The 27,570-nt window shown below is 47.6% G+C and overlaps 1 protein-coding gene and 2 gene segments (V, D, J or C); all 3 read right to left on the reverse strand.

Moving 5' to 3' along the window:
• Positions 1 to 2,638: 2,638 nt before the first annotated feature.
• LOC120386285 lies at positions 2,639 to 6,318 on the reverse strand. The segment is given in 3 exon segments: positions 2,639 to 3,300; positions 5,904 to 5,957; positions 6,303 to 6,318. Coding segments are annotated over 3 exon segments (393 nt in total).
• Positions 6,319 to 11,037: 4,719 nt separating this feature from the next.
• LOC120386421 (immunoglobulin lambda-1 light chain-like) overlaps positions 11,038 to 27,570 on the reverse strand; it is a 459,811-nt gene continuing 443,278 nt past the window's right edge. Inside the window, exons 3-4 of one of the 2 annotated variants that reach the window (XM_039505758.1) lie at positions 14,620 to 14,657; positions 11,038 to 11,745 (exon numbers count right to left, since the gene is read on the reverse strand). In XM_039505758.1, the coding sequence (XP_039361692.1) occupies positions 11,423 to 11,745; positions 14,620 to 14,657 (361 nt within the window). In that variant the 3' untranslated portion in view covers positions 11,038 to 11,422. Of the gene's footprint in view, positions 11,746 to 14,619; positions 14,658 to 26,534; positions 27,130 to 27,570 lie in introns of those variants that run through there. The other variant, XM_039505757.1, reaches the window with a different exon arrangement.
• LOC120386057 lies at positions 18,417 to 23,439 on the reverse strand. The segment is given in 3 exon segments: positions 18,417 to 19,105; positions 22,232 to 22,284; positions 23,363 to 23,439. Coding segments are annotated over 3 exon segments (453 nt in total).

The following is a 27,570-nucleotide window of genomic DNA, read 5'->3' on the forward strand; positions in this document are numbered from 1 at the left end:
CGAATGGAACAAACACCCACAGGCTCTGGGTCAGGCCCAGAATCATGGGGCTGTAACTGACCCCCTGATGTCCTCATCCTGACCCCCGATATCCCCCGCTGTACGGAGCGGCTCTTGGCCACAGCAGAGAATCTGGCTCCAAGTGTTTGCTCTGGATGGATTCCCTGAAGGAATGTCCAACTCTCTGGGAAGTGAAGAGATTTCTGGCTAAGAGGGAAGCCGTTCCAAGCAGTAAGGGCCTGTCTGCTCCCAGCTGAGCTCAATGGCAAAGCTTCCATTGGTTTCGATGGGGCTGGCCTGGAAACCTACTAACTGATGTCATTAAGGACACTAGGTCAGTACCTGCCTTTGCCGTTCCTCAATGATTCCAAGTGCTTACCTGCATGCATGGCTTTCTGTACTCAGAGACCATCTCTCAGGGTAATGACCCATCATGCGCAGCCCTGTTCATAACCCATGTAAGCTCCGTCCTGCTTTTACCCCTCTAATGGGCACTAGGGTCTGTCGGACACTTTCTTTTTACCATTCTTCTGTCTCTTTATTTTTTTTTACGCCAATGTTTTTGCCCTGGTTCCAGCTGCAGTTCTTGGCACCTCGGAGAACCAAGCCACTCAATTTGGTGCCTAAGTATGGACTTAGGTCCCTAACTTTGGGCACCCAGGGCTGTAGGGCTTAGGAAAGGGGTTGGACTGGCAGGCCTAGAGCCCGCCGCCCTCTTTAGAGGCGTAACGTAGGATTTCCCCATGATGCCCTGCCAATGCGCCTCAACCCTAAGTGGGAAGGCCTGGCTCTAGGGTGAGTGGTCCCAGATGTCCAGGCCAATTCAGCCCTTGACCATTCCACTGTAAAGGCCCATAAAGGGGCTGTCTGTGGTGGTAATTTTGGGGTGTGGAGACATGGCCACTAGGAGCTGAACCTCGTTTCTTTATCCCATCACTGACACCGTTAAATAGCCTCGGAATGGTGCTCTCTGGTTACCATGGCTGTTAGCTAAAGGGTGCTATAGTCGCAGCAAGGGGCTAGTGAGGGGTTTGTGATGCTGATCGCTGGCTTCCATCGCTGGAGAAAGAGGAGACATCCTGGGCCTGATTTTCCCCTCACTTACAACCGCGTAAACTGGGAGAAACTGCACTGAAGTCCACACAACGAGCCCCGTGTAAAGCAGGGGTCAGCAAGAGAGGATCAGGCCAGTTTCTCCCGAGTGCTGAACTCTGGATGGCGGAGGATTCATGCCCCAATGTAGAGGCAAAAACGTGAGCTCAAGGCCTCCTCCCCTCCCTTCCCATCCCCACTCCACCCTACCCTACTATGATCTTTGGGGTGTTTGAGATTCAGATCCAGAGCAGGACTTCAGGTTTGGGTCCATCTCAAATTTCAGTGCAAGGAGGGCAGGGATAGCTCAGTGGTTTGAGCATTGGCCTGCTGAACCCAGGGTTGTGAGTTCAATCCTTGAGGGGGCTATTTAGGGATCTGGGGCAAAAATTTGTCTGGGGATTGGTCCTGTTTTGAGCAGGGGCTTGGACTAGATGACCTCCTGAGTTCCCTTCCAACCCTGATATTCTGTGATTCTATGAAACAACTACATTGTAGCCACTCAACAAAAGGAAAGTTACTCTGTGCCTGGAGCCTTCTAATAAGTAAATGTTTTAAAACCTAACTGCAAACTCATTGGCTCCATCTCACAGCTCCCTCCCTGTGTGTGTGCGCATGTATCTCATTGCACCATGCATAGTACTGGCCGGTGTCCATTGTACAGATCTGGGTAGAGGGAGGAAAGAAGGAGACAGGTTCTTCCCCTGTCCTCAATTCCTAACTCCTTTTCAGAGGTGGAGAACCTGGCAGGCCAGGGAGGGGACCCCAAACACTAGTGCTAGATGGTGCATACGTCCTTCTCACGTCCTTCCATGAGCAAACTGATTTAACCCATTCCCCACACGCTTTGAGCTCCTCAATTATTATTTTAAAGTGTACATCGTTACTGAAGACTCTATTTTAATAAAGTCATCTCCTTTGGTTGCATCTAACCTGGGCACTTGGAGTCCTTGATAACTCCCCCGTGGGAACTTAGGTACCACTGGGAACCAAGTGCTGCTGTCTGGTATATCCATTGTATCTGCAGGTTTAGACACTGTCATTGCGCTAAGGGGAAACAATACCTCCACACTGTGTGTGGTTTTGATGCGAGACTAGGCAATTGTATTTGAGTCCAATAGTGTGAACTGACTCATCAGAAACTGTGAGCAGCCTAAAGCTATAAACCTCAGAGAAGCCTGGATTGTTCTGATTTAATTGTAACTAGAGCGTTCGCATTACGCAATCAAACATCTCTGCATTCTGTCATCCTTGCTCATTTGGAATGTATCCCATTTTACTCTGGGATTAGCCCCATTGACTTCAATGGGATTTAGGCAGAATTTGGTCCTCTGTAATTAACCAACAGAACTTGCTTCAGGGGAGAGTTTCTGCAGTAGGGACCCCTGGGTTTGGTGTTACCACCTTAGATCAGATCAATCGTTAGCTCTTCTATGACTCCCAAGGAATAACATGCCAGCTCTGTGCTGTTAGCATTCACGTAGTAAGTGGCTAAGAAAAAGTGTAACGCGAAAGAGATTCAGATGCAGAAGGATGAACATTTGGATGATAAAGGTACATGTTTTATTGGAAGATAATGTAAATAGTTCAAATACAGTCAGTACGTGTGAAGAGGACAGGAGAGGTTTAACTCTGCACAGACACAGCGATAGCTGAATGTTTCTGGTTTTATTAATATCGTAACAAGGCTGCATCAGAGGCTGAAGCAGGAAGGACATTTCCAGGGAATGCAGAGGGGCGAGAGCAGTGGGAACATGGGAATAACAGCGGGCATCAAAGGGATCACATTTAACAGGAAGCAGTTTTGCTGGAAATCAGCATTATGGTTCCTGGCTCCCCTGGGAAACTCTCTAGTGACTGACACGGGAACCAGCGGAGCCCCCTGTTAAGAACACTCTGAGCTCTTCAGGGACTTCTCGAAGTTCTTCCCATCGTGTGTCACCTGGCAGGTGTAGGTCTCATGGGTCTTCCACTTTGATGCATCCAGAGACAGGTAACTGCTGGCCATGAACTTGTTGTCACTCTGTTTGGAGGGTTTGGTTGTCTCCACTCCAGTGAAGATCTGCTGGCCGTCAGCTTTCCAGGTGACTTGGACTGACCCTGGGTAAAAGCTGCCCAGCAGACACACCAGTGTGGCTTTGCTCTTTGTCTTTATCTCTTCTGAGGATGGAGGGAAGAGGTGCACGGTGGGAGATGCCTTTGGCTGACCTACAAGACAAGGAGACTCAGTGTGAGGATTAAGGAGAATGTTTAACATCAGCTGAACTCTAGAAAGTGCCACTGCAGAAGGAAGGAAAAGATTTCAGAGCTAAATGGGTGTGATCACCAATTTTCATTCAGTTTGAGTGTTTTCCCCATATGACAATGGAGCTTGGAGTCCAACTATTGCTGTGAATAGTCATGACCAATGTGCATATTCTCAATGACTTTAATGTTACAATGGGGCTAGCCGCGTAAGGGCTACTTAGAGGAGTAAGAATTGAGGACTGGGCCCTGGCTCAGACCTCAGCTCTCAGCACGTGCTGAGAGCTATCAGGAAAAACATCTGACAGAGGCATTGCGCCGAACTCTCATCAATAGCAGCATGCTACAGCTGCCAGCGTCCGTGCTCCAAGCTGTACATGGCGCTATTAAACAAATGCAGCTAGTATTTGAGGTACTGACTGTCACCACTAATCAGATTTCATTGTACCTTGGAGCCATAGCTGAGAACACTTACTTAGTTTTTGCATGGCTGGAGTACCAGAAAACTGGGTGCCCCGTCTGTTGAAAAATGCTTCCCTTTCAATGACTGTATCCAACTGTTAGCCTCTTCCTATGCCCTGCACTCCTGAGGCAAGCTCCCAGACAGTGCGGAGATAATTATCTCCACTAGGCTATGCTGAAAATAACATTCAAAGCTGCAAACGTATTTTTGAGGGATATTTTTTTTTAAAAAGTTATTTAATAAAATGTTATAAAACCCACTTTTCAGCTTTTTTCTTCCATGGAGAGTTAATGGGATTTTATCAGTTTTAAATAAAGATGGGGAAACTTAAGAGAGTGTGTGATCCAAAGCCCATTGAATTGAATGGAAAGACGCTCATTGATTTCAATAGGCTTTGGATCAGGCCCTAGATAATGATCTAGCCCGTTAGCAGGACAAACTCCATTGTCTTGAGTTCAGCAAAGCAAATGAAGGCAATGCCAGAGCTTGCTGTATAATCTGTTTGTTGTAGGGTTCTTGGATTTATTCCAGACACAATCCCGCAAACAGGCGAATATATTCCTAGGGAGGCTTCCTCTTCCTAAACATCGCACTTTTAGGAGCGTTGTTCTGCAGGGTCTTGCAGCCTTTAAGCTTCGTTTTCTGTTAACCTCAGTAGTTTTCCCCTCTAAAATACTGACCAGCTCTTTGTGCCTTATGGGTTTGGGAGGAACCGAAATCTGTCTAGCTCTCGAGTCCCTGTTGTAGCTGGAAGCCTCAGTGCTATTGCAACCCTTCAGGGAAGTTTCCTTTTTATTTTAATAAGGCCCCTTAGTTTAGGCGTTGAGCATTTTATGTTTGGCTCTGTTTGTTGTAACTGTTGCCGATGGTGATAGTTCGGCTGTGCAGCCCCTCCCCGGGGGGTGGGGGGGAAGGGGAGGAGGCGACCCTTTGTAAGTAGAACTGTCTAGCAAGGGAGGTCTAGAGCGGGAGGGGGTGAGTGACAAGACCTGGGCGCTATTCCTGACTCTGACACTGATGTGCTGTACGACCTTGGGCAGGTCACTTCGCCTCTGCGCTTCACGTTCCCCAGCTGTGACGTAAGGAATAGTCACCACTATTGTAAAATACTCTGAGAGCCTCACAAGGCACAATGGGTGAAACTCTGGTCCCACCGCAGCCAATGGCAAAACTCCGACTGCTTCAGTGGGGCTGGGATTTCCCCAAAGGTACTGCAGGTTTGATAAATTCTTGTTACCGCTGACAGTCTCCATGTTCCCCTGACTACAAGGACCCAGATGGCCCAGGCCTGTCACTAATAACCCCTTGCCATATTTCTTCTAAGTGCATTTTGATATTGGAGACTGTCATAAAAGAGCCTAATATGTCTCACCAGCCCCTTGATCCCACGTGAAGCTCAGTGGGAGATCTTCATGCAGAATAAAGGGAGAATATGTGCCGGGGTTTCAGCAGGAAAAACCTGCAGCCGCCTGAATTAAGAAGCCCCCTTTTCTCACTTTTCCATGCCCAATCACTGTTAACTTTAACAATGTAACTCCTGCACTATTTTTGGGTAGTGGTGGAAATCTGAACTCGAAGAAGAAAGCGAAGTGTTGGTTTTGTCTCAGAAGCAGAGTGGCAGTTTGCCTTGGTGACACAACAGTCTTCTGAATAACAAAGCTCCTATATAAAAGCACAGCGTTCCCTTTCTAAATGATTGTATCTGGGGGTTTTTTCCTTCAAAGAAAGGAGGAAAACCAAAAACATCCCTGCTGCATAAACTAGCAGAATTCTAATTGACTGGGTCACAGTTACCTCCGCAAAACCTTCTGTGATCTAAAAAAAGCCAACCAACATCAAACAAACTAGCGCAAGGAACTTAGAAATTGTTTCACTCAGGGGAGAAACTCTATATCAGTTTTTTTAAAAAACAAAATACTTCACTTGTGATAAATTCTGAGGCTAGAACTACAAGCCCCTTCTTAACCACAGAGTAAAAGGAAAGAAAACAATTTCAGTGTGATATATTATACCACCTGGAACAAAAAGATGCAAAGTTTTTTTTAAAAAATCAAGTAATAAACTAGCTGGACAATGATTATAGAGGAATATTGCGGTTACTTACCAAGGACGGTTAGCTGGGTTCCTCCTCCGAAGACGTAAGCACAGTGGCACGTGGCTGTGCAAAAACCTCCAAGCAGAAAGTGACCCCATGGATGTGCTGAATCAGGAATTGTCCAGTTCCTGCTGGATTGTTTCTGTGATGCCGGAGATCAGGATGACGTTCCTTCTCTCTGAGGAGATTCCTGGGTCCAGTGAATGAAATGATAGTTGAGCATTCGCACAGCAGGGTGCTCCCACGTGGACACCATGTGTAGAATGAGAACGTTGCTACCTCCACCCTAATGAACACCACCATGGATATCTTCATGTAGAATAAAGGGAGAATATGTGCCAGAGGTTTCAGTAGGGGAAACCTACTGGATATCCTGGGAAGAACCACACTATAGTTTCAGCACTTTACACTTATTGTTGGTCATTGCTGCGCCAGTGTTTCTGGAAGTGTAGTCTTCCGGGGGAAGAACACTTGGACAGAATAACAGAACGTTCTGCTCTTCACTCATTCAGAGGTCTTTTGCCGATAAGATGGGTTCCTCTGTGGAGAACCTGGAGCACCTATAGACATGAACACCAAGGGCCAGTTCCTGCATTTATATCCCATATAGCTTCACGGTTTCATTGTTTTTCATGTGCAATCCTTTAGAGGATACAGCAGGTATTAGGTAGGTCAGACTCCTGGGTTTTGCAGGATTGCAACACTTAAAAATGAAGTTAGAGAACCGATGTCGAGCACTGGAGAGCCGGGACAATTGACCAGTGAATGCAGTAGGTTGGAACTGATGTGTGAAAACTGGTACTGCATTGTTATAGTAAGTGATACCGTTCTCTGTAGAGGTCATTATTGTCTTATGGGAGAAGTTAGGATAACTGTACTGTACCTTATCTGATCTGCATCTTCAGGAGACTCCAGGACGGGGGCAGAAGCTGCTCCATCCCATATTCACAGGAGATGTTGCTGTGTCGGCCCTTGGCAATAGGGTGTCTGGTTCAGGATAGGACTGGAGCTGTGAGACAATGACCCAGTGCTTGTGGTTTATTTCCCAGGGAATAAAATCTACATCATCCTTGGTTTAGGGCCTAGCAGTAGGTTCAGTATAGTTTTTTCTTGACTGCTGTTGGTAGCTGAAAACCAGTCAGGAACCTCCAAGCTTTTCTGGGACTATTGAGGCTGTGTCTGTCTGGTAAACCTTGAATTTACCAAGTCTTTGCACCAATATATGCTGGTCATTTAATAATATGGCAGGATACAGCAATCTGGAAGCAGCCTGGAGAATTAACTTCAGCCTGTATTTGTATTCTGATCTTTTTGCCAATTGCACCAGGCACTCTTGCCTTAAGGGTGTTGATTTCAGACTCTCAGCATTACAGAGCTCTCCTCTCCTCCAGAGGTTCACGGGGCAGATTCACTTCCTGGTGCCCAGTAGACTGTTCACTTGTGATACTAACCCCCTCTCACTCCAGGCATCAGCAACGAAGATCTTAACTGTGATCCCTCTCTCTACTCAGCAGATTTCATCTGTCCTTCAAGAGCACTGCACCATCCCTCTGTCTGGAAATGTGAACTTCTTTCTCTTTGGTATCTATAGAGTCCAGCTATGTGTCAGAATTAATGTACGGGAACTGAAAGAAAAGCTCATGTATTGACCAGTGAAGTCTACTTTGGGGGCAATGATGCCCCCCCTCCCAGCGCTCTCGGTTTGCAGCCCATCTGTGCAGCAAGCTGGTCTCTAGATGGACTGGGAACCTCCACCAGGGTCTATGCTGGCTAACCCCTGGGGTGGTTTAGGAGTAAGTCTTTATACAGATGCCGGAGAGCTCCGTTTGCTGTAAAGTGCTCAGGGAACAATACAGAGGAGGGGCTGTGCATGCTTTGTGTATTGGAGCAGAGCATGGGTTAGCTCTGATGAAATAATACGGCAACATCTTTCTCAGACAGCAGATGCCCAGCTCTGCTCTCACCCCAAGACTCTGCACTGGGATGATAATGAGTGAATCTGTAAGACACTTTTCCCAACTCTGCATTTTAAAGCAAACTAAAGCAAAGCACAGATCTCTGGCTCCCTAACGAAGCGGTGAGGAGAGCTTTTAAAAATACTTCTCACACCCTTTGACATCTTCCTGGCACTTCCTGGCTTGCTGAAGATATCCCAGAACGGAGCGCTCTGTGACATAACAGATACCTGACGTCTCATTGCAGTGCATGGCTAATGGACACATTCAGCACTGCAATACCAGTAACGAGTCAATTTTTAATAGTCCTGCAGTTCACCTCTAAGGGTGCAACCCATGGCACTGTGCATGCTATGGTCGTACTGTAACGCAGCCTGTTGTGACGCTCAGGTGCTTCCAGCTCTAGAAACCAAGGACAGAGAGACCCCAGTGGGTGCTATGGGTCAGTCTCAGTCGAGCATAACTCCACTGAATTCAATGGCATTACTGCCAGTTTACACTGGTATGAAAGGAGAATCAGACCTCAAGCGAGTGCATGTGAAATCTGAATGTAGCAATGTTGGGGACCTGTAGAGAAACACAGGTACGGACTCAGAGGGGAGACACCCCACACCTTCTCCAGGTAGAAGTTCTGGTAGACTCCACTGGGTATTTTTTTAGCTGCTCTCTGTTGGTGTCTGGTTTCTACTGGAGGACCTGGGCTGGAGCCCCAGGGTCCATAAACCCCACAAAGCCACTGGACCAAAAACCCCTCTGCTTTCCAAACCCTAGCTGACAAATCAAGCCAATGGAAGCTAGTTGAAAATGTTTAAACTGGAATTTCCCCTGGAGTGGCACTCATCTGATGGGGAGAGAACAGCACACCTGAGCACTGCTCACCTCCCAGGGCGTGCCCCAGAAGCAGGAAGCCTGCTACAGAACAGAAGACAGAGGGGTATTTACAGAAACTGCAGATAAACTATCCCTTTACCTGTCTGTGTATCCTAGGGTTTTCTATAGCATCGGTCACCATCGTATCAAACGGTAACATTTTAAAAAGCACCTAAATGACTTACGCAACACAATTTTCAAAAGTGATTCAGACACTTGGGCCCAGATTTTTAAAGGTATTTAGGTGCCTAAAGATGCAGATAGGGGCCTACTGGGATTTTCAAAAGAACCTAGGTGCCTAACCGTCTCTCTTTTTTTTTCTCAATATCTTTAAAAATCTGGCTCTAATTCCAAGAGCCTAAACCCCATTAATTTAGACTGCTAAGGAAGTGTCACTACCAAAAATAACCTCAAAGCTTCATGCAGCTTTTCAATCTGTTCATCAGAGTCTCTGGGAGTTCACATTTCCATGGCAAGCGGCTCCATCAATAATCATTGAGCAAAGGGAGTTACTCTCTTTCCATAACCTGTGCGTCAAGAACATTATTTAAAAAAATCAGCACAAACCAGTTAGTTCTAGTTCTTTATGGTGCACGTTCTCTCTCTCGGATCCCTTCCCTCCCACGGTTGCATTGTAAGCTCCTGAGAGCGCTGGAGAGCCATTGTCTCCTCTGTGTTCCATACAGCCCTATGTACCAGCATAGTGCTCCACCAAACAATAATGCTCTGGGATAATTATCACTTGTGGATGGTCCTGGGTGTGTGTTGGGGTGGAGGGAGAAACACGTGCAGGGATATCAAAAACACGGGTGACAGGGAAGAAAATAGTCTTCAAAATTCATCTATAGGGCAGCTTCCATTTGTCGTCTTTCCTCCTTATTCCTTTCCGTGGTGGTGGCAGAGCACAAGTGGCCTGCCAGCCACAAGTGGCCCACATACTGTGTGAGTGTCAGATCCCACCCTGCTCTCATCAGATCTCTGGCATACAGAAATGATAACAATTTAAACCCTGTAGCTCATTGGCCTCCTCAATTCTTGTTTTAAAGCTGACATGGCTGTGGGAGAATCATTGTTCAAGTGTCTCCTTTGGCTGGCTGGCCCCGCACTGCTCATGGGTCCATGATAAATCCTCTCCGTGACTTGAGTTCCCAACTGTACACATGGTGAATGCTGCTGTCTGGGAAGGGTGGGACAGACACCTTGCTCCCTTCAGAGAGTATCTAGTCTCACATGAAACTGATCCCCCAGCACAACTGATGGGTTTTTAATGGGACGCAAACTCTCTGCTCTAGCCAGTTAAGACCCAAACTGTGCAACACACCAGAAGTATTAAGGACCCTGGGGCTGTACACCCCACAGGATCCAGACCATCACTAATGTTATGATTCCTTTATAAACAATGACCTTTCCTTTTGAGAAGCATCTGAGGGATTCAAAAGGATTTACACGCTTACACAGCTGGTCAAACAGGACATAAGGGTCACTGCACCTCTGGCTGAAACTCAGCCGCTGTCACACAATGGCCAGCAGCACTAGTTTAATACAGGCAGATTTCCCTGTACAGCTGAATGTGCTGGGAGGGCAGGATGGGTGGGCTGAGAGCTGTCACCTAAGGTGGTGGTAGCAGGACAATAAGGCCACTCTTCCAAAGAGGGGTTTGTGTCTCTACTGACCAGAAGTGGCCAGGAGCTCTGGTTACAGCCTATCCCAGGTAACCGCCATCAGCAGTGTCGTGCCCCTCCCTCTGTGGGCCAGATTTGGACACTTATTCCTCTGAGTGCTGAGCTGTTCAGCCAATAGCTCCATTGACTCCAGTGACGCTACTTGAAGAATGACTAATGCTCAGGGAGAAGCAGGGAGCCGGAATCTGCTCCATGTGAGGGCAGAGGGTGACTCAATACTAACTCACAGAGCAGGCTGCTCTCTGCAGGGCTAGGGACCCAGCCTTGCATTGACCCAGCCTAGCCCTGCTGCTCTGTTGGGAGCTGCAGGGATCCAGCACAAGCAGGGCTGGCTGCAGATCCACAGGGGTTTGCATTACGCTCTCATGCAGGCCCCATCACCCAGTGATTCCCTAACACAACGTGTGCTCTGCAGAGAGATTTGTGCAGCAGCAATTGTCACACCTCACAGAAGTCTGGCTGAGAGCCAGAGTGAGCAGTGTTAAGGGAGAACAGGCACAGCTTGGGGAGTGATCCCTCTGTGACATCTCTCCCCATCCCCTGATCTCCATGATATGACACACCACTTAGCGCCACTTCTCATTAGCTTGTCTGAAACCCCAAAGCCAACAGCTCCTTACTAAAAAGAAAACCATATAGGGTGAGAAAAGGTAAGTTTATTTTATTGCAAGAGAAGGTGAATATTGCAATTAATACACGAGGTGTAAAAGGGACAGAAGAAGTTAAACTCTTCACAGTCACAGTGATAGTCAATTTTTTCTGATTTTATTAATATCATAACAAGGCTGCATCAGAGACTAAAGCAGAAAGGACAATTCCAGGGAATGCAGGGGGGTGAGAGCAGTAGGGACGTGGGAATAATGACGGTGTCGTAGGGATTGGTAAAATCCCCCTCCTAAAATAGGAAGCAGATTTGCTGGAAATCATCATTATGAGAATGCTACAGGCAGATCCTGGCTCCCTTGGGGAGCCCCCTACAGACTGACACGGGAACCGGCCGAGCCCTCCGGGGGTCAGAGGGTTAAGAACACTCTGAGCTTTTCAGGGACTTCTCGAAGCTCTTCCCATCATGTGTCACCTGGCAGGTGTAGGTCTCATGGGTCTTCCACTTTGATGCATCCAGAGACAGGTAACTGCTGGCCATGTACTTGTTGTCACTCTGTTTGGAGGGTTTGGTCGTCTCCACTCCAGAGGAGATCTGCTGGCCGTCAGCTTTCCAGGTGACTTGGACTGACCCTGGGTAAAAGCTGCCCAGCAGACACACCAGTGTGGCTTTGCTCTTTGTTTTTATCTCTTCTGAGGATGGAGGGAAGAGGTGCACGGTGGGAGATGCCTTTGGCTGACCTACAAGACAAGGAAACTCAGTGTTAGAAAACCCAGATCCAGCGACTGTCAGTGCAGAATGTTCGACATTCCAGATCTCTGCAGTGTAACAAATCCAACCCCTCACAAACGCCATGGGCAGGGTAATTATCTGAGATGTAAGATGTTGTTTTGGTTAAGGTGCAGGACTGGGAATCAGGACATTTGGGACCCGATCCTTGGTCTTTTACATCCTTCCTTAGTGAACCTGGCCTAGTTAGTAACTGTCTCTATGTCTGTAGAAGTCGGATAATATCACTTGAATCACTGAAGTCTTGATCCCGTATTCCTCTTACACCCATATCTCCCACTGACTTCATATAACAGCTTGGGGCCTGCCAGGTGTACAGTGTTGGTGCTAAGAAAAAAATCAGTTGGCCTGAAAGTGAGTAAAGAATTACATTCCAATCGATACCCATTGGACATCTAGCTAGAGCCATTCACAAAGAGAAGCTGCAGCTGATTCTGCATTGTGCTGCATTATAGAAATCTAAAAGCAGCTTTCTAAGGATTTTGGACTACGTTGTAGTTATTAGTTCAGGGATATTTCTTAGGATCTAAGGTTTACTTAGAGTCTGTGGTTAGGGCACGAGAAGCCACTTCAGTGCACCCAGAGTGGAATCGTTATGGAAAAATCCTGTAAAATGTAATTACAAAGATTCCAATAGTAGACACATTTAGGAGTGTTTATATAAACGTCCATACAATTATATGGAGTTTTCTATGGAGCTCTGCACACTCTTTTTCTATTGCAGGGATAAAGTTTATATATGGAATTCTGCGAGTTGGGTCAATAAATCTATTAAGCAGTTTATCATTGTCTGCCACATTCTGCAGGCCTTTCTACTAAGGGACCGCGCTTTTGAATAAGATCACAATAGGAAAAACCTCCTAACTCGTGTTGTGGTATGCCAGCTGCTAAACACACCTAGTTACCAAGTTACCTTGTTGCTGAAACATTTTCAGAAGCTTGTAATGTACAGAATCCTATATGGGACCAGTCCCAGCCAAAGAACTCGAGGCAGTATGTGTCTAAGTGCCTTGCTGGATCAGGGTCCAAGGTGAGCAAAAGGGAATATTGGTTGATTTCACGGTGGTACAGAGTAGAGTCCCCTGCACCCTCGCACGATGTTGTGGTATGTTACTGCATGGAGATATGGAGACAATAAAGGACCTACTTGCTTAGGAATGGATGCAAAAATGATGGGGAATTTTTAACCCCATAGTAAAAGGCACCTGTCTTCTAACTGGGGCTAAATTGAGAAACTCTTCCTCCTTCCAGGTAGCAAGGATGTCAGTGGGCCTGTCTGAAGAGCAAGGTGCTACTTAGCACAAGTAGGCTCGGTGCACCCTGGGCTGTAGTTATTTCACGCTTTACACAGGTCAAAGCTACAAACAATGTTGTCTGAGGTAGCACAGTCAGCCCTGATTTACTGAGCCCTGGCTAGCCGAGATCTATCTGCTCCTCAAGGTTTTACTGTAACTGAAGCCTGCTGGCCCAGCCAGCATCCTGGTCATTGTGCTCTGAGCCTGGCAGACACAGAATGCATCTTCTAGGAAGCCGTTCAGCCTTCCCAGACTGGCCAGCAACCTCGTTAGTGTGCTCCAGGCTTGAGAGAGGCAAGTAGTGCCGCCTCTTTCAAGCCCTCTCGCCCCGCAGGCTGCTCCAACCCCACCCCATTTATCTGTAACTCTCCATATTTCATAGGTGTTGGGTGTCCCTCAGCACTGTCAGAAAATTAGGGTTGAGTGGTATTTCCAAACTGAAATCCACGATAGCTACAGTCATCCAATGTACAATGGAACCGATCCTCCGGGTCAGGAATAAGTCAGTCAGTGCAATACGCTCACTCAGTGTAAGGGTAAATCAGTGTAGTTCCGTTACTGCCAAGGGGGCTACATTAATTTACACCACATGAGGATCTGTTCTTATATATTAAAATTGCATCAGTGTCTTAACTCACTTTAAATTAGCAATTCTAGAAACAGGGCTGGTCAAAAATTACCCATCAAATCTTTTTTTTCAGTTAAAAATTGGGTTTTCATCTCAACAGAAATTTTTGCAGAAAGTGTCTGATGTTAAAAAATTTCTTGTTGCAAATGCAAAATCTCAAAACCGAAAGTTTTCTGCAAATATCTAGGGTTTTTTCTTTGTTTTCAGTAATTATCGATTAAAAAATACTTTAGTTTTGAATTTTTTTGTAAAAAGTCAATTTTCTGCTGAGAATTTAGACAAAAATATTTTAATTTTTGATTAATTTTTCCAGAAAATGAAACCCATTTTGTGACTAACTCTTACTAAAATGAATAGTCTTCAGACTACGCCATAAGATCAGATTTCAAATCACAAAGGACAAATTATTTTTTCATATCACATTAGATTTCCAGGGATTGTACCTCTATCTTAAAGAGGTTTGGATGAGTTTTGGTGGAGATCTATTGAAAACAAAGGGACTATGTTGTTTTACCCTGGCTGAGAACCTGGCACTTGGTTTCTTTCACATGTTGACTTAAGAAATGTCTTGTCCGTTAAAACAAAAAAACAAGGTAGAAAATATTTAGGAGGCTCGCACCAGTTATTTAAAAATCGGGACCTGACAGCAGAATCTTGACAGATTTCATGGGCAAATTCAGACACCTGTTCATTGGGAAAAGATGAGAAAATCCAGCATGGGATACATGCACTCTACTCTGACTATCCATTGATTAAATAGTGTTCTTAACACCATATGAAGGTCTGTGCATAAAGGGAGAGGAGACCCAAGCCTGGGACTAAGAGAAAAGGAGGAAAAAATCATGGAAACATGACAGGATTGGCATTGAGAAGAAAAGCAGGTGAGTAATTCAGTGACTTACCAAGGACGGTCAGCTGGGTTCCTCCACCGAAGACGTTCCACAGTGACACAGGGCTGTACAAAAACCAGTCCCAGTCGATGGCAGGGAGAGGTCATCACCACTGCCCACGGTGGGGAAAATAGACATGGGACAACTTCTGCTGGCTCTCCATGAGAGCGAAGGTTCATTGTTTCTGGAGAAGCTCATAGTACAGTTGATTGAATGAAGATCCATTGGGAGGTGAAGCAATGGAGTATTGGGAGAGCTCACGTGGGGCCAAATCCTGGTCCCAGCACGCAGCCCACGTAAGAGAGCAGAAGATGGTCTTGTACTTAAGGCACTGGAGTGGGAGTCAGAAGACGGAGTAAAATCCTGGTTCTGCCACAGACTGACTTTGTGCCTTTGGGCAAGTCACGTCATTTCTGTGCCTTAGTTCCCCATCTGTAAAATGGGGATAGTACGTCCCTATTTCACAGGGGTGCTGTAAGGATAAATTCCGTTATGGCTGTGAGATGCTCAGGTATGACAGTGATACAGGTCATAAACCTGCCTAGATAGATGCAAAGGAACTGAATGCTAGGCTGCTCCTGCACTAATTCCACTGCCCCTGTGCTCCCCCAACACACCCATGGTCTGGGGATCTGCAGGTACCTCCTGCATTGCCTGTGTGTGCTGCTGTGGATGGTGCCCCATGGATCTCCATCTAGCACCATTGTGGGTGGTGGAGGGGATGCAGAGAGTGTTGAATTGGGGCTGCTACGCTGTAGGTCCTTCTGCTGCCAGATGCCCCTCGTAGGTCCCCAGGAGGGAGGGGCTGGCAGATTTCTTTGGGATGCTGATAGTGAACACGCTGAGCCACGTTCAACCCTGGTGCAATTGTAGTGACTTGTGAGAATTATACCAGAGAACAATTAGGCGCATTTGCTGCCAGTATTTAATGTATCCAACTGTGTATTTCATGTGGGTGATACCCCTGTTTCCAAAGCACGTGTCTGTAGCCCACACCTCTGGGAGCTCTGGCATCTCTACAGACATAGTGTAAACACTATCCTAGCAACACACCAACAAGTGTCAGCAAAGAAACATCTGCCATGCAGGGGCTGCATGTGTGGGGATAGGAAACCAACACCACGTGCTGTCCTCATCTCTCATCCGGATAGTGCAGCCTTCCCTGCACCTGTCAGTGAGAAGCTACCACATCCCAGGACACGTGGTCCTGCCTTACCTGATCAGGATCTCCAGATAGTCCATCGGGCCAGAGGTCACTCTGAAGAAGCTGTGTCATGATGTTCTGTCTTGCATTTGGCTGGTGAAGTCTCCGCACTGGACATGTCGTAGGAACAAGTAAAGAATGCTCAAGATCCGTGTGCTATGAAACCGATCACCACCATCCTCTGCGGGGACCCTGTTAGCACCAATACAAGCAATGTTGGCATCAATGTCCAGTGTGCAGCAGAGATCAGCACTTTCCTGAAGGGAGCCCCCATTTGCTTTAGAAATTAACTCAGTGCCACCAACAACAGCCATTTGCTCTGTATTTCCCAGCTGTTCTCAGCAGTAAATTCCTGAGTTGTTCCCTGGACAGAGCTGCCATGAGACTCTCACCATCGCTGGTCTATTCCCTGCCCCTCCCCTCTAGGAGAGCAGCTCTGGGGCCTGTTGCCCAGCAGAATGTGGGTGTGTGGGGCCCCTCTGACCAAGGGCAGGGCCAGTAAACATCTAGGCTGTGAGCTGTGTCCATGCTCAGCTGGTTTCTTCTGAATTAAACCAGGGCACTGGACCCTCCCTCTGACTGTAAATACAAACTCCCCTTAGCGCCTGGTGTGTGTCAGCTCAGCACGGCCAGGGGAGTGAATGGGACCAGCCTCATTCCCTCAGTAATGGGCCGTACTTGAAGCCAAGGTTCTTGTGCTGTGTTTAACATGTGGTCCAGCACTTGGTGGGGAAGCTCCTGTGACTTGAGTGGTTCCGTCTCAGACCCTGCGAGAATTCCCTGGGTAGCGGAGGGCAGGCCTGAGCCGTGAGCAAAAGTGCCCAAGTCCCATTATCAGAAGTGACTTAAGCACTTAGGCCTGGAGTGTTAAAGGTATTTAAGCACCTAAATGTACAGGGAGGTGCCTAGCAAGGTTTTCAGAAGCACCTGTCTACCAAATGCCCATTCATTTCAATGCCTTTTAAATCTGGCCCTTAGGCTCCTAAATCCTATTGACTTTCAGTTGAACTTTGACTTTCAATGGAGTGATTCATACCCTAAATACTTCGTGCAGTTTTTCAGTCTATTTGGCGTCTATTGCAGTTCACATGTGCAAGGGAACAGGCCTAATTCCTAAACCTTGAGCAAAGGAAGTGAATCTCTTCCCAGGGCCTTTATGTCAATGAAATAGTGATAAAAGTCAGTGCACACCAACAGGTTCTGGCAGCCAACTCTTTATGGCACATGCTCACTCACACACACGCTCTGTCTGATCCCTTCACACGGATCCTTGCAGTGTAAGCTCCCGAGAACTTCTGAGAGCCATTGTCCCCTCTGTGCTCTGCACACTCTTGGTGCTCCACAAGTCCTCATCTGGAAATCTTAACACACCCACCCACCCCGGTACTTGGGGTGCTAGGTGGGGGTGGTGTTGGGATGGTGGGACAAATAGGTGTGGGGATGTTAAAGATACTTATTTAAGAAACCATCATTATTTAAAACTCATCCATAGTGCAGTGCTCCCCTTCCCCCTTATTCATTTCTGGAGGAGGTAGAAGTGCATGGCTGGCCATCCATCCATCTGCATCACCCATATTGTGAATGTCAGATCCCATTGTGCTGCCACCAAATATCCGGCATAGGTGATACAAATGTATCCCTTTACCTCCGGGGCCCATGGCTGTAGGAGAACCAGTATTCCAGAGTCTCCTTTGGCTGCTGGCCCAGCACGGCTCAGGGGTCCATGATAAACGCTCTCCGGGAGGTGAGTTCCCGGCTGTGCACACGGTGGGTGCTGCTGTCTGGGAAGGGTGGGGCAGACTCCCAGGTGCCCCTCAGAGTATCCAGTCTCACATGAAACTTATCCCCGCACCCCCAGCACCATTTATGGGTTTAATGGGACACAAACTGTCTGCTCTGGCCCATCAAGGCCCAAACTGTGCAACACACAAGACATACTAAGGGCCCCAGTGTTGTGCACCCAGAGAATCCTGATCATCAGGACTGGTCTGATTTAGTTCTAAGTAACGATGCTTTTCAAGTGTAATATCTTGAATCTGAAGGCTCCCAAAGCACTTTACTTACTTACACAGCTGGTCAAACTGGCCATGAGGATCACTGCCTTCACCTGTAGTTGAAATGCAGGACCTATCGCACAGTGGGCAGCGGCACTAGTTTATTTCAGGCACATTTCCCTGTACAGCTGAACCTACTGGGAGGGCCAGTTAGGTGGGTTGAGAGCTGTCACCCAGGTTGGTGTTGGCAGGATATAAAAAGCCACTCTTCCAAAGAGGGGTTTGGGTCTCTACTGACCAGAAGTAGCCAGGAGCTCTGTTTACATCCTATCCCAGTAACTGCCATCAGCACTGTCGTGCCCCTCACTCAATGGGCCAGATTTGGCCACTTATTCCCCTGAGTGTTGCTGTTCAGCGAATACCCCATTGACTCCAATGCGTCTACTTGAAAAATGTTCAGGGAGAAGGTGGTACTGGAATCTACCCCATGCGCAGGCAGAAGTTGACTCAATACTAACTCACAGAGCAGGCTGCTCTCTGCAGGGCTAGTGACCCAGCTGAGTATTGAGCCAGCCTAAAAAGAAAACCATATTAGCTGATAAACGGTTGGTTTATTTTATTGGAAGAGAAGGTGAATATTGCAATTAATACACAAGGTGTAAAAGGGACAGAAGAAGTTAAACTCTTCACAGTCACAGCGATAGTCAAGTTTTTCTGATTTTATTAATATCATAACAAGGCTGCAATGAGAGACTAAAGCAGGAAGGACAATTCCAGGGAATGCAGGGGGGTGAGAGCAGTGGGGACGTGGGAATAATGACGGTGTCGTATGGATTGGTAAAATCCCCCACCTAAAGGAGGAAGCAGATTTGCTGGAAATCAGCATTATGGAAATGCTACAGACAGATCCTGGCTCCCTTGGGGAGCCCCCTACAGACTGACACGGGAACCGGCCGAGCCCTCCGGGGGTCAGAGGGTTAAGAACACTCTGAGCTCTTCAGGGACTTCTCGAAGCTCTTCCCATCGTGTGTCACCTGGCAGGTGTAGGTCTCATGGGTCTTCCACTTTGATGCATCCAGAGACAGGTAACTGCTGGCCATGAACTTGTTGTCACTCTGTTTGGAGGGTTTGGTCGTCTCCACTCCAGAGGAGATCTGCTGGCCGTCAGCTTTCCAGGTGACTTGGACTGACCCTGGGTAAAAGCTGCCCAGCAGACACACCAGTGTGGCTTTGCTCTTTGTCTTTATCTCTTCCGAGGATGGAGGGAAGAGATGCACGGTGGGAGATGCCTTTGGCTGACCTACAAGACAAGGAAACTCAGTGTTAGAAAACCCCAAAACAGAGACTGTCAGTGCAGAATACAAGAAATTCCAGATCTCTGCAGTGTAACAAATCCAACTTCTCACAAGCATTGTGGGCAGGGTAATTATCTGAGATGTTCTCCTGGTTAAGGCACAGGACTGGGAGTCTGGACACTTGGGGTCCATTCTCCGTTCTGCCACAGGCTTCCTCTGTGAACCTGATGAAGTCACTGACCTCTCTGCCCATGAAAGGGGATCACATCACTGAACTCTCCGCACACAGGCTTTTTCTCAAGGTTTGTTTATTTTCATATTTCTAAAGTGCTGAGACACTTGGTGGAAGATGCTGTAGAAGTGCGAAGTATTATCAGTATTGTTTCCAAGCTCCCCGTTTAATTCATTGTTGCTCAGATACAGGGAAATACGACTTCTAAACAGCTGGCAACCTAGGCAGTTTGCACAGAATTCTTCAATATTAAGTGCTAGATTTTGATCCCCTTCCTCACATTGAGTAGCACCTTCCTTCTCAAATGGTGCCGTTTAGTGCAGAGGAAGGTGCTACTCATTGAATTAACTTGGAAGATATTTCCATGGTGAAAACTCTCTCTCTCTCTCTTATTTCTCAAGAACAGACTATCTGCGTATGAGATAGTGAGATCCATTCACAAAGAGAACCTCTAGGTCATTCGGCCTTGAGCCCATCTTAGAAATATTAAAAAACAGCAGATAAGTATCTTCCTAGGACTATGTTCTGTTTTTTATTTTTGGGGCTATTTCTTAGGGTCTAAGCTTAGAGTTTAATTTGTCTGTTCAGGCCTTGGGGGCTGTTTCACAAGAGGTACAGAGGAATCTGGGGGTAACCCCCATTTTTCCTAATGAAAAAAAATGCTATAACAGATAATTACAAAAAACAGTAGGATCCAAAGCATAGGAAGGAGAGCTACATGCATTAAATAGTGTTTTATGGAAAGCACTGTAAAATTCTGTATAGTTTTGCGCGCGAGAGAGAGTTTGTTTTTGAACCATCCTATGGAATTCCATAGCAGGGATAAATTCTCTATTCTGCCAAGTGGGTCAATAAACCCATTGTTGAATTCTCATTGTCTATCTGGGTCTGTAGGTCTCACTGCTAAGGGTCAGATCTTCTGATTAACACCTGGGTGACAAACAACCTCCTACCACACCCTGGTTGCCTGTTCCTGTTGCTGAATAGCTGAGTTACCAAGCAAGCTTGTTGCTGAAACATTTTCAGCAGCTGTAAAGTACAGACTCACTTATGGGACCAATCCCTGCTACAGGGCTCGATCCAGTGTGCGTCTGAGCGCTTTGCTGGATGGGGTTCAAGAGAAGAGGAAAAGGGACTTTGCAAAATACCCCAATGAGGGTTGATTTCATGGTGGGTGCAGAGTAGATTCCCCGGGGCCCTAGTCTGGTGCTGTGCAGGGAGACATTGACGGCACGACCTGCTTAGGAAGGGCACAAAATTTTGGGGAATTTTTAAACTCTTGCTAACATTTATGCACCAGCCTTGTTGCGGGGGCCAGATTGGGATGCTCGTCCTCGCGCCAGCTTGCACCTTACCCCACAGGCGGTTGGTCCCATTTACATTAGTGGGACTGTATGAAAAGCAATTTGTTACTTGGCATGAGTAGGGCTGTCGCTGTCTGGGCCTTAATTATTTCATGTTTTATGTAGGTCAAAGCAGCCAGCAATGGTGTTTAAGTCAGGGCTGACAATATTAGCTCACTGAGCTCTGGCTAAGCCAGGTCCATCAGGTCCCCAAGGCTGTTCTGTAACTGAAGCCGGCTGGTCCAACCAGCATACTGATCCCTGAGCTCTGAGCTTGGCAGACACAGAATCCGGCCTCTAGGAAGCCGTCCAGCCTTTCAGACTGGCCAGCAACCTCGTTAGTGTGCCCCAGGCTCGAGGGACACAATTAGTGAAACCTCTTTAAAGCCCACTCCCCCTGCAGGCTGCTGCCACCCCACTCTGCTTAAATAATATCTTGCATATTTCAAAGGTTTTGGGTGGGGTTGGGTTGCATTTCTAAACTGAACTCCAGTGGTAGCTACAGTCATCCAAGGTACAATGGAACGGATCCTCCGGGTCAGGAGTAAGTCAGTCAGTGCAATCAGACTCACTCAGGCTAAGGGTAAATCAGTGCATCCATTGCTGGCAAGGCAGCGACAGGGATTTACACCATATGAGGAGCTGGCTTTCTATTTTTCAAATGTTATCAGTCACCTGTCTAGCTCTAACTGAGCAATGCTACAAATAGGGCTGGTTGAAAATGACCCATGAATACTATTTTCAGTGGAAAATTGGTTTTCAACTGCATGACAATTTGTGTTGGAAGTATCTGCTTTTCTCAAAACAAATTTTTGGTTGAAAATCCAAAAATGGAAAAAATTGAAATAACTGAAGCATTTTTGGTTCAGCTGAAAATGCTTCTTTGGGATTTTGGACCCGTAGAGATGAAAATGTTTTTCGTTTTGCTTTTCCTAAAATTATTCACCGTATAAAACCCTATATTCTGCCCAGCTCTCAGTGCTAAGCATTTCCCTCCAACAACCCCCGAAAAATCAGATTTTAAATCACCAGGGACCAATGATTTTTATAGAACATTAGATTTCATGGGACTGGACATCTGTCTTTAGGAGCCTGGGGTGAGTTTTGGTGGAGCTCTATTGCTGACAATGGAGCTAGGACAGTGCAGCACCTGAGAACCTGGCTCTGGGTTTCTTTCATACACTGACTAACACCCGGTGCTATTGAGAAATAGTTCATATCTTAAAAGAAAAAGAGAGAAAATCTTTTCCTTAAGGGGCTAACACTAGGTCATTGTAACTGGGGACCCAGTGGCAGAATATCAAGAGGTTTCATGGGCAAATTCAAACTTCTCTTAATTGGGAAAAGAAAAGAAAATCCAACATGGGCCGTGTACACCTGCTATGACTATCCAGAGAGACTAAACGTTATTCCCAACACTGTGCGAAGGTCCTTATATAAAGTGAGAGGAGTCCCGAGCCCGGCGTGAAGACAAAGAAATCAGCAAAAAAAAAAATCATGGAAAATGTACAATACAGGCAGGAGAAGGAAAGTTTGTGAGTAATTCAGTGACTTACCAAGGACGGTCAGCTGGGTTCCTCCACCGAAGACCCACCACAGTGACACAGGGCTGTACAAAAACCAGTCCCAGTCGACGGCAAGGCGAGGTCGCCACCTCTGCCCGGGTAGGGAAAAAAAGGCACAGGGCAATTTCCTTTGGCACCTCATGGGAGTGCAGGTTTATCCTTTCTGGAGAAACTCATTGTACAATCGGAGGATTGAAGATCCACTGGGAAGTGAAGCAATGGTGTATTCCTTGGGACAACTCACAATAAGACCAAATCCTGGTCCCCGCACACAGCCCACATAAGAGAGCAGAAGATGGTCTTGTTGTTAAGGCACTGGAGTGGGAATCAGGAGACTGAGGTTCAAGTCCTGGCTCTGCCACAGACTTTGTGCCCTTGGTCAAGTCACGTCGTCTCTGTGTCTCCATTCCCCATCTGTAAAATGGGGGCAGCACTTCCCTGCCTCACAGGGTGGTATAAGGATAAGTTCTACCGTGTCTCAGAGATGCTCAGGCACAACAGTGGTTGAGGGCGTAAAGGTACTGAGAGAGAAGCAAAGGAGCTCTGTGTTCTGGTACCGCACTGGGTTCCCCCACTACAGCGCTCTCCCAACCCCCACACAGGCTGTGGATCTGCCTGCGTGTCTGTGTGGCTGTGGCTGGAGCCCATGGAGAACGGTTGTGGGTGCTGGAGGCATGTACACAACTGGACTGCGTGTTGGTCCTTCCACTGCCATTTGGCCCTGACAGGCCAGTACTGGGCCAAATTCATCACTGGGGCCATTGTAATTCCACTGAGGTCAGTACGTCATGGAAGGAATGAGGCGCATTAGCTGTCAGTATTGAATGGATTCAGTGGTGTATGTTATGGATACGATAACAGTACTTAGAAAGTATGTGTCCGTGACCCCACACCGCTGGGAGCACCAGCATCTTTCTAGACATAATTAACGTACAGCATGTCCCTGTGACCCACCAATTAGTGTCAGCGAAGAGACAGATCGGACATGCCAGGAGCTGCACACGGGTGGATCGGATGTGATCCAAACCACGTGCTGTCCTCGTCTGCTCTCTGAAGAGTGCAGCCTCTCTGCACCTGTCCCTGAGAAGCTAAAACATACCCTCCCAGATTGTCCCAACTTACCTGATCAGGGTCTTCAGATGGGCCAGGGGGTCGCTCTGAGTCACTGGGCACAGCCCTTCTGCCCGGAGCTGCATCATCACGTCCTGTGTTCGCTCTCAGCTGAGCCATGCAGGGGGCTGGTGACATCTCCACATTGGACATGCCTGAGGAATGACTCAAGATCCATGTGCCATGTAACCAATCACCCCACGCTCTGTCTGAACCCCAGCAGGCATTACTGGATCAGGTGCAGGCATTACTGGAAGCCAGGAGCCAAGCAGGATGCTCAGAACCTTTGGTGCTTGTAAAAGCCATGTCCATTGTACAGCTGGTATATGCTGGAAAATGCTCCAGCTCCTGTTCATACCAATAAAAGACAATGCTGGTATCAATAGAGAGCATGTCTGCTCAGCCCATGTCCAGTGTGCAGGGGTGGTTCGCACTTTCCTGAAGGGAGCCCCTCAGTTGCCTTTAGAAATTAACTCAGTGCCACTGACAGCCACTTGCTCTGTATTTCCCAGCTGTTCTCAGCAGTAAATCCCTGCGCTGTTCCCTGGCCAGAGCTGCCCTGAGACTCTCACCATCACTGGGCTATTCCCTGCCCCTCAGCTTAGGAGAGCAGCTCTGGGGCCTGCTGCCCAGCAGAGTGCGGGCATGTGGGGCCCCTCTCACCAAGGGCAGAGCCAGTAAACACCTAGACTGTGAGCTGTGTCCATGCTCAGCTGGTTTCTTCTGAATTAAACCAGGGCACTGGACCCTCCCTCTGACTGTCAATACAAACTCCCCTTAGCGCCTGGTGTGTGTCAGCTCAGCACGGCCAGGGGAGTGAATGGGACCAGCCTCATTCCCTCAGTAATGGGCAGCAGTTGAAGCCAAGAGGGATCATGTGGCGTGTTTAACACGTTATCTGAAGTTGGTGGGGAAGCTCCTGTGACTTGAGTGGTTCCGTCTCAGACCCTGTGAGAATTCCCTGGGTAGTGGAGGGCAGGCCTGAGCCGTGAGCAAAAGTGCCCAAGTCCCATTGTCAGAAGTGACTTTAACACTCCAGCCCAAGTGCTTACGGTATTTAAGCACCTATATGGACAGGCAGCTGCTAGCGGGATTTTGAGAAGCACCTGTCTGCCAAACGCCCATTCATTTCAATGCCTTTTAAATCTGGCCCTTAGGCTCCTGAATCCTATTGATTTTCAGTTGAATGTAACTTTTTATGGAGTGAGTCACTTTTGAAAATACCCTAAATATTTCATGCAGTTTTTCAGTCCATTCGTCAGTCTATTGCAGTTCACACGTGCAAGGGAACAGGCCCAATTAATAAACATTGAGCAAAGGAAGTGAATCTCTTTCCAGAGCCTTTATGTCAATGGAGTAGTGTTAAAATCAGCGCAGGCTCTCTGGGTTCTAGTAGCCAACTCTATGGGACATGTTCCCTCCCCCTCTCACACACATGCTCTGTGTGAGCTTCTGAAAATGTCTGAGCACCATTGTCCCCTCTGTGTTCTGCACACTGTGCTCTGCAACTTATAACCTGGGATTCTTATACCCCCGCCATGTACAGACGTGTGTGTGTGGGTGGGGGGGGGGAGGGGGAATGGTGGGACAGTAGGTCTGGGGATGCTAAAAATACTTTGAATTTAAGAAACCCTCATTCTTTCAAACTCATCCATATTGCAGCTTCCCTCTGCTCTCCTTTCCCCTTATCCCCTTCCCTAGGAGGTGGCAGTGCATGACCGTCCGTCCGTGTCACTCATTGTGAGTGGTGACAGCTCGGTGGGATCTAACAAATATGTGGCATATGTGATACAAATCTATTCCTTTGCCTCTCTGGCCCGAGGACTGTAGGAGAATCAGTGTTCATGGGTCTCCTTTGGCTGGCTGGCCCAGCACTGCTCAGGAGTCCATAATAAATGGTCTCCATGATGCAAATTCCCAGCTGCACACATGGTGCGTGCTGCTGTCTGGGAAGGGTGGGACAGACCGCAGAGTGCCCCTCGGACTATCCAGTCTCACATGAAACCGATCCCCCAGCACAACTATGGGTTATTAATGGGACACACACACTGTCTGCTCTGGCCTGCCAAGGCCCAAATTGTACGGCATCCGAGAAGTATCACAGGCCTGAGTGATTCCAGAGAATCCAGATCACCAGTAATGTTCTGATTTCATTTGAAAAGCATCTTGAATCTGAAGGCTCCCAAAGTACTTTAACCATTTACACAGCTGGTCAAACTGCACATATAAGTCACTGCCTTCCCCTCCGGCTGAAACACAGCAGGTGTCACACAGTGGCTATCGGCATCAGTATAATTCAGGCAGATTTCCATGTACAGCTGAACCTGCGGGGAGGGGAGGTTGGGTGAATAGGGAGCTGTCACCCAAGTTGGTATTTAATATCCTGCCAAATGCCACTCTTCCAACAGGGTCCTTTGTGTCTCTCCTGACCAGACGTAGCCAGGAGCTCTGGTTACAGCCTGTCCCAGGGACCAGCCTGCAGCAGTGTGGTGCCCCTCACCCGATGGGCCAGATTTGGCCACTTATTCCCTGAGTGTTGAGCTGTTCAGCCAAGAGCCTATTGACTCCAACGAGGCTTCTTGAAGAATGACTAATGCTCAGGGAGAAGCAGGGAGCTGGAATCTGCCCCATGCCAGGGCAGAGGGTGACTCAATACTAACTCACAGAGCAGGCTGCTCTCTGCAGGGCTAGTGACCCAGCCTTGCATTGACCCAGCCTAGCCCTGCTGCTCTGTGGCGAGCTGCAGGGATCCAGCACAAGCAGGGCTGGCTGCAGACCCCTGCAGGTTGCGTTAAGCTCTCATGCAGCCCCCATCACCCAGTGATTCCCTAACACAACGTGTGCTCTGCAGAGAGATTTGTGCAGCAGCAATTGTCACACCTCACAGAAGTCTGGCTGAGAGCCAGAGTGAGCAGTGTTAAGGGAGAACAGGCACAGCTTGGGGAGTGATCCCTCTGTGACATCTCTCCCCATCCCCGATCTCCATGATATGACACATCCCTTAGCGTCACTTCTCATTAGCTTGTCTGAAACCCCAAAGCCAACAGCTCCTTACTAAAAAGAAAACCATATAGGGTGAGAAAAGGTAAGTTTATTTTATTGGAATAGAAGGTGAATATTGCAATTAATACACAAGGTGTAAAAGGGACAGAAGAAGTTAAACTCTTCACAGTCACAGCAATGGTCAATTTTTTCTGATTTTATTAATATCATAACAAGGCTGCATCAGAGACTAAAGCAGGAAGGACAATTCCAGGGAATGCAGGGGGGTGAGAGCAGTGGGGACGTGGGAATAATGATGGTGTCGTATGGATTGGTAAAATCCCCCACCTAAAGGAGGAAGCAGATTTGCTGGAAATCAGCATTGTGGGAATGCTACAGGCAGATCCTGGCTCCCTTGGGGAGCCCCCTACAGACTGACACGGGAACCGGCCGAGCCCTCCGGGGGTCAGAGGGTTAAGAACACTCTGAGCTCTTCAGGGACTTCTCGAAGCTCTTCCCATCGTGTGTCACCTGGCAGGTGTAGGTCTCATGGGTCTTCCACTTTGATGCATCCAGAGACAGGTAACTGCTGGCCATGAACTTGTTGTCACTCTGTTTGGAGGGTTTGGTCGTCTCCACTCCAGAGGAGATCTGCTGGCCGTCAGCTTTCCAGGTGACTTGGACTGACCCTGGGTAAAAGCTGCCCAGCAGACACACCAGTGTGGCTTTGCTCTTTGTCTTTATCTCTTCTGAGGATGGAGGGAAGAGGTGCACGGTGGGAGATGCCTTTGGCTGACCTACAAGACAAGGAAACTCAATGTTAGAAAACCCAGATCCAGAGACTGCCAGTGCAGAAAGTAATACATTCCAGATCTCTGCAGTGTAAGAGATCGAATCTTTTACAAGCACCGGGGCAGGGTAATTATCTGAGATGTAAGATGTTCTTGTGGTTAAGGCACAGGGCTGGGAATCAGGACATTTGAGATCCAATCCTTGGTCTGCCACAGGCTTCCTTAGTGAACCTGGCCTAGTTAGTAACTGTCCTTATGCCTGTAAAAGGGGATAATAATCACTTTACTCATCCTTTTTGTCCCTTGAATCATTGAAGGCTTGATCCCATATTCCTCCTGCACCCATAACTCCCACTGACTTCCAATAATAGCTTGGGGCCTGCAAGAGGTACAGTGACGCTAAAGGAAAAAAGCAATTGGTGTGAATTGTATTGCAATCTGTATGCA

Source organism: Mauremys reevesii, linkage group 18, assembly GCF_016161935.1.
Source record: "Mauremys reevesii isolate NIE-2019 linkage group 18, ASM1616193v1, whole genome shotgun sequence".
NCBI lineage: Eukaryota > Metazoa > Chordata > Testudines > Geoemydidae > Mauremys > Mauremys reevesii.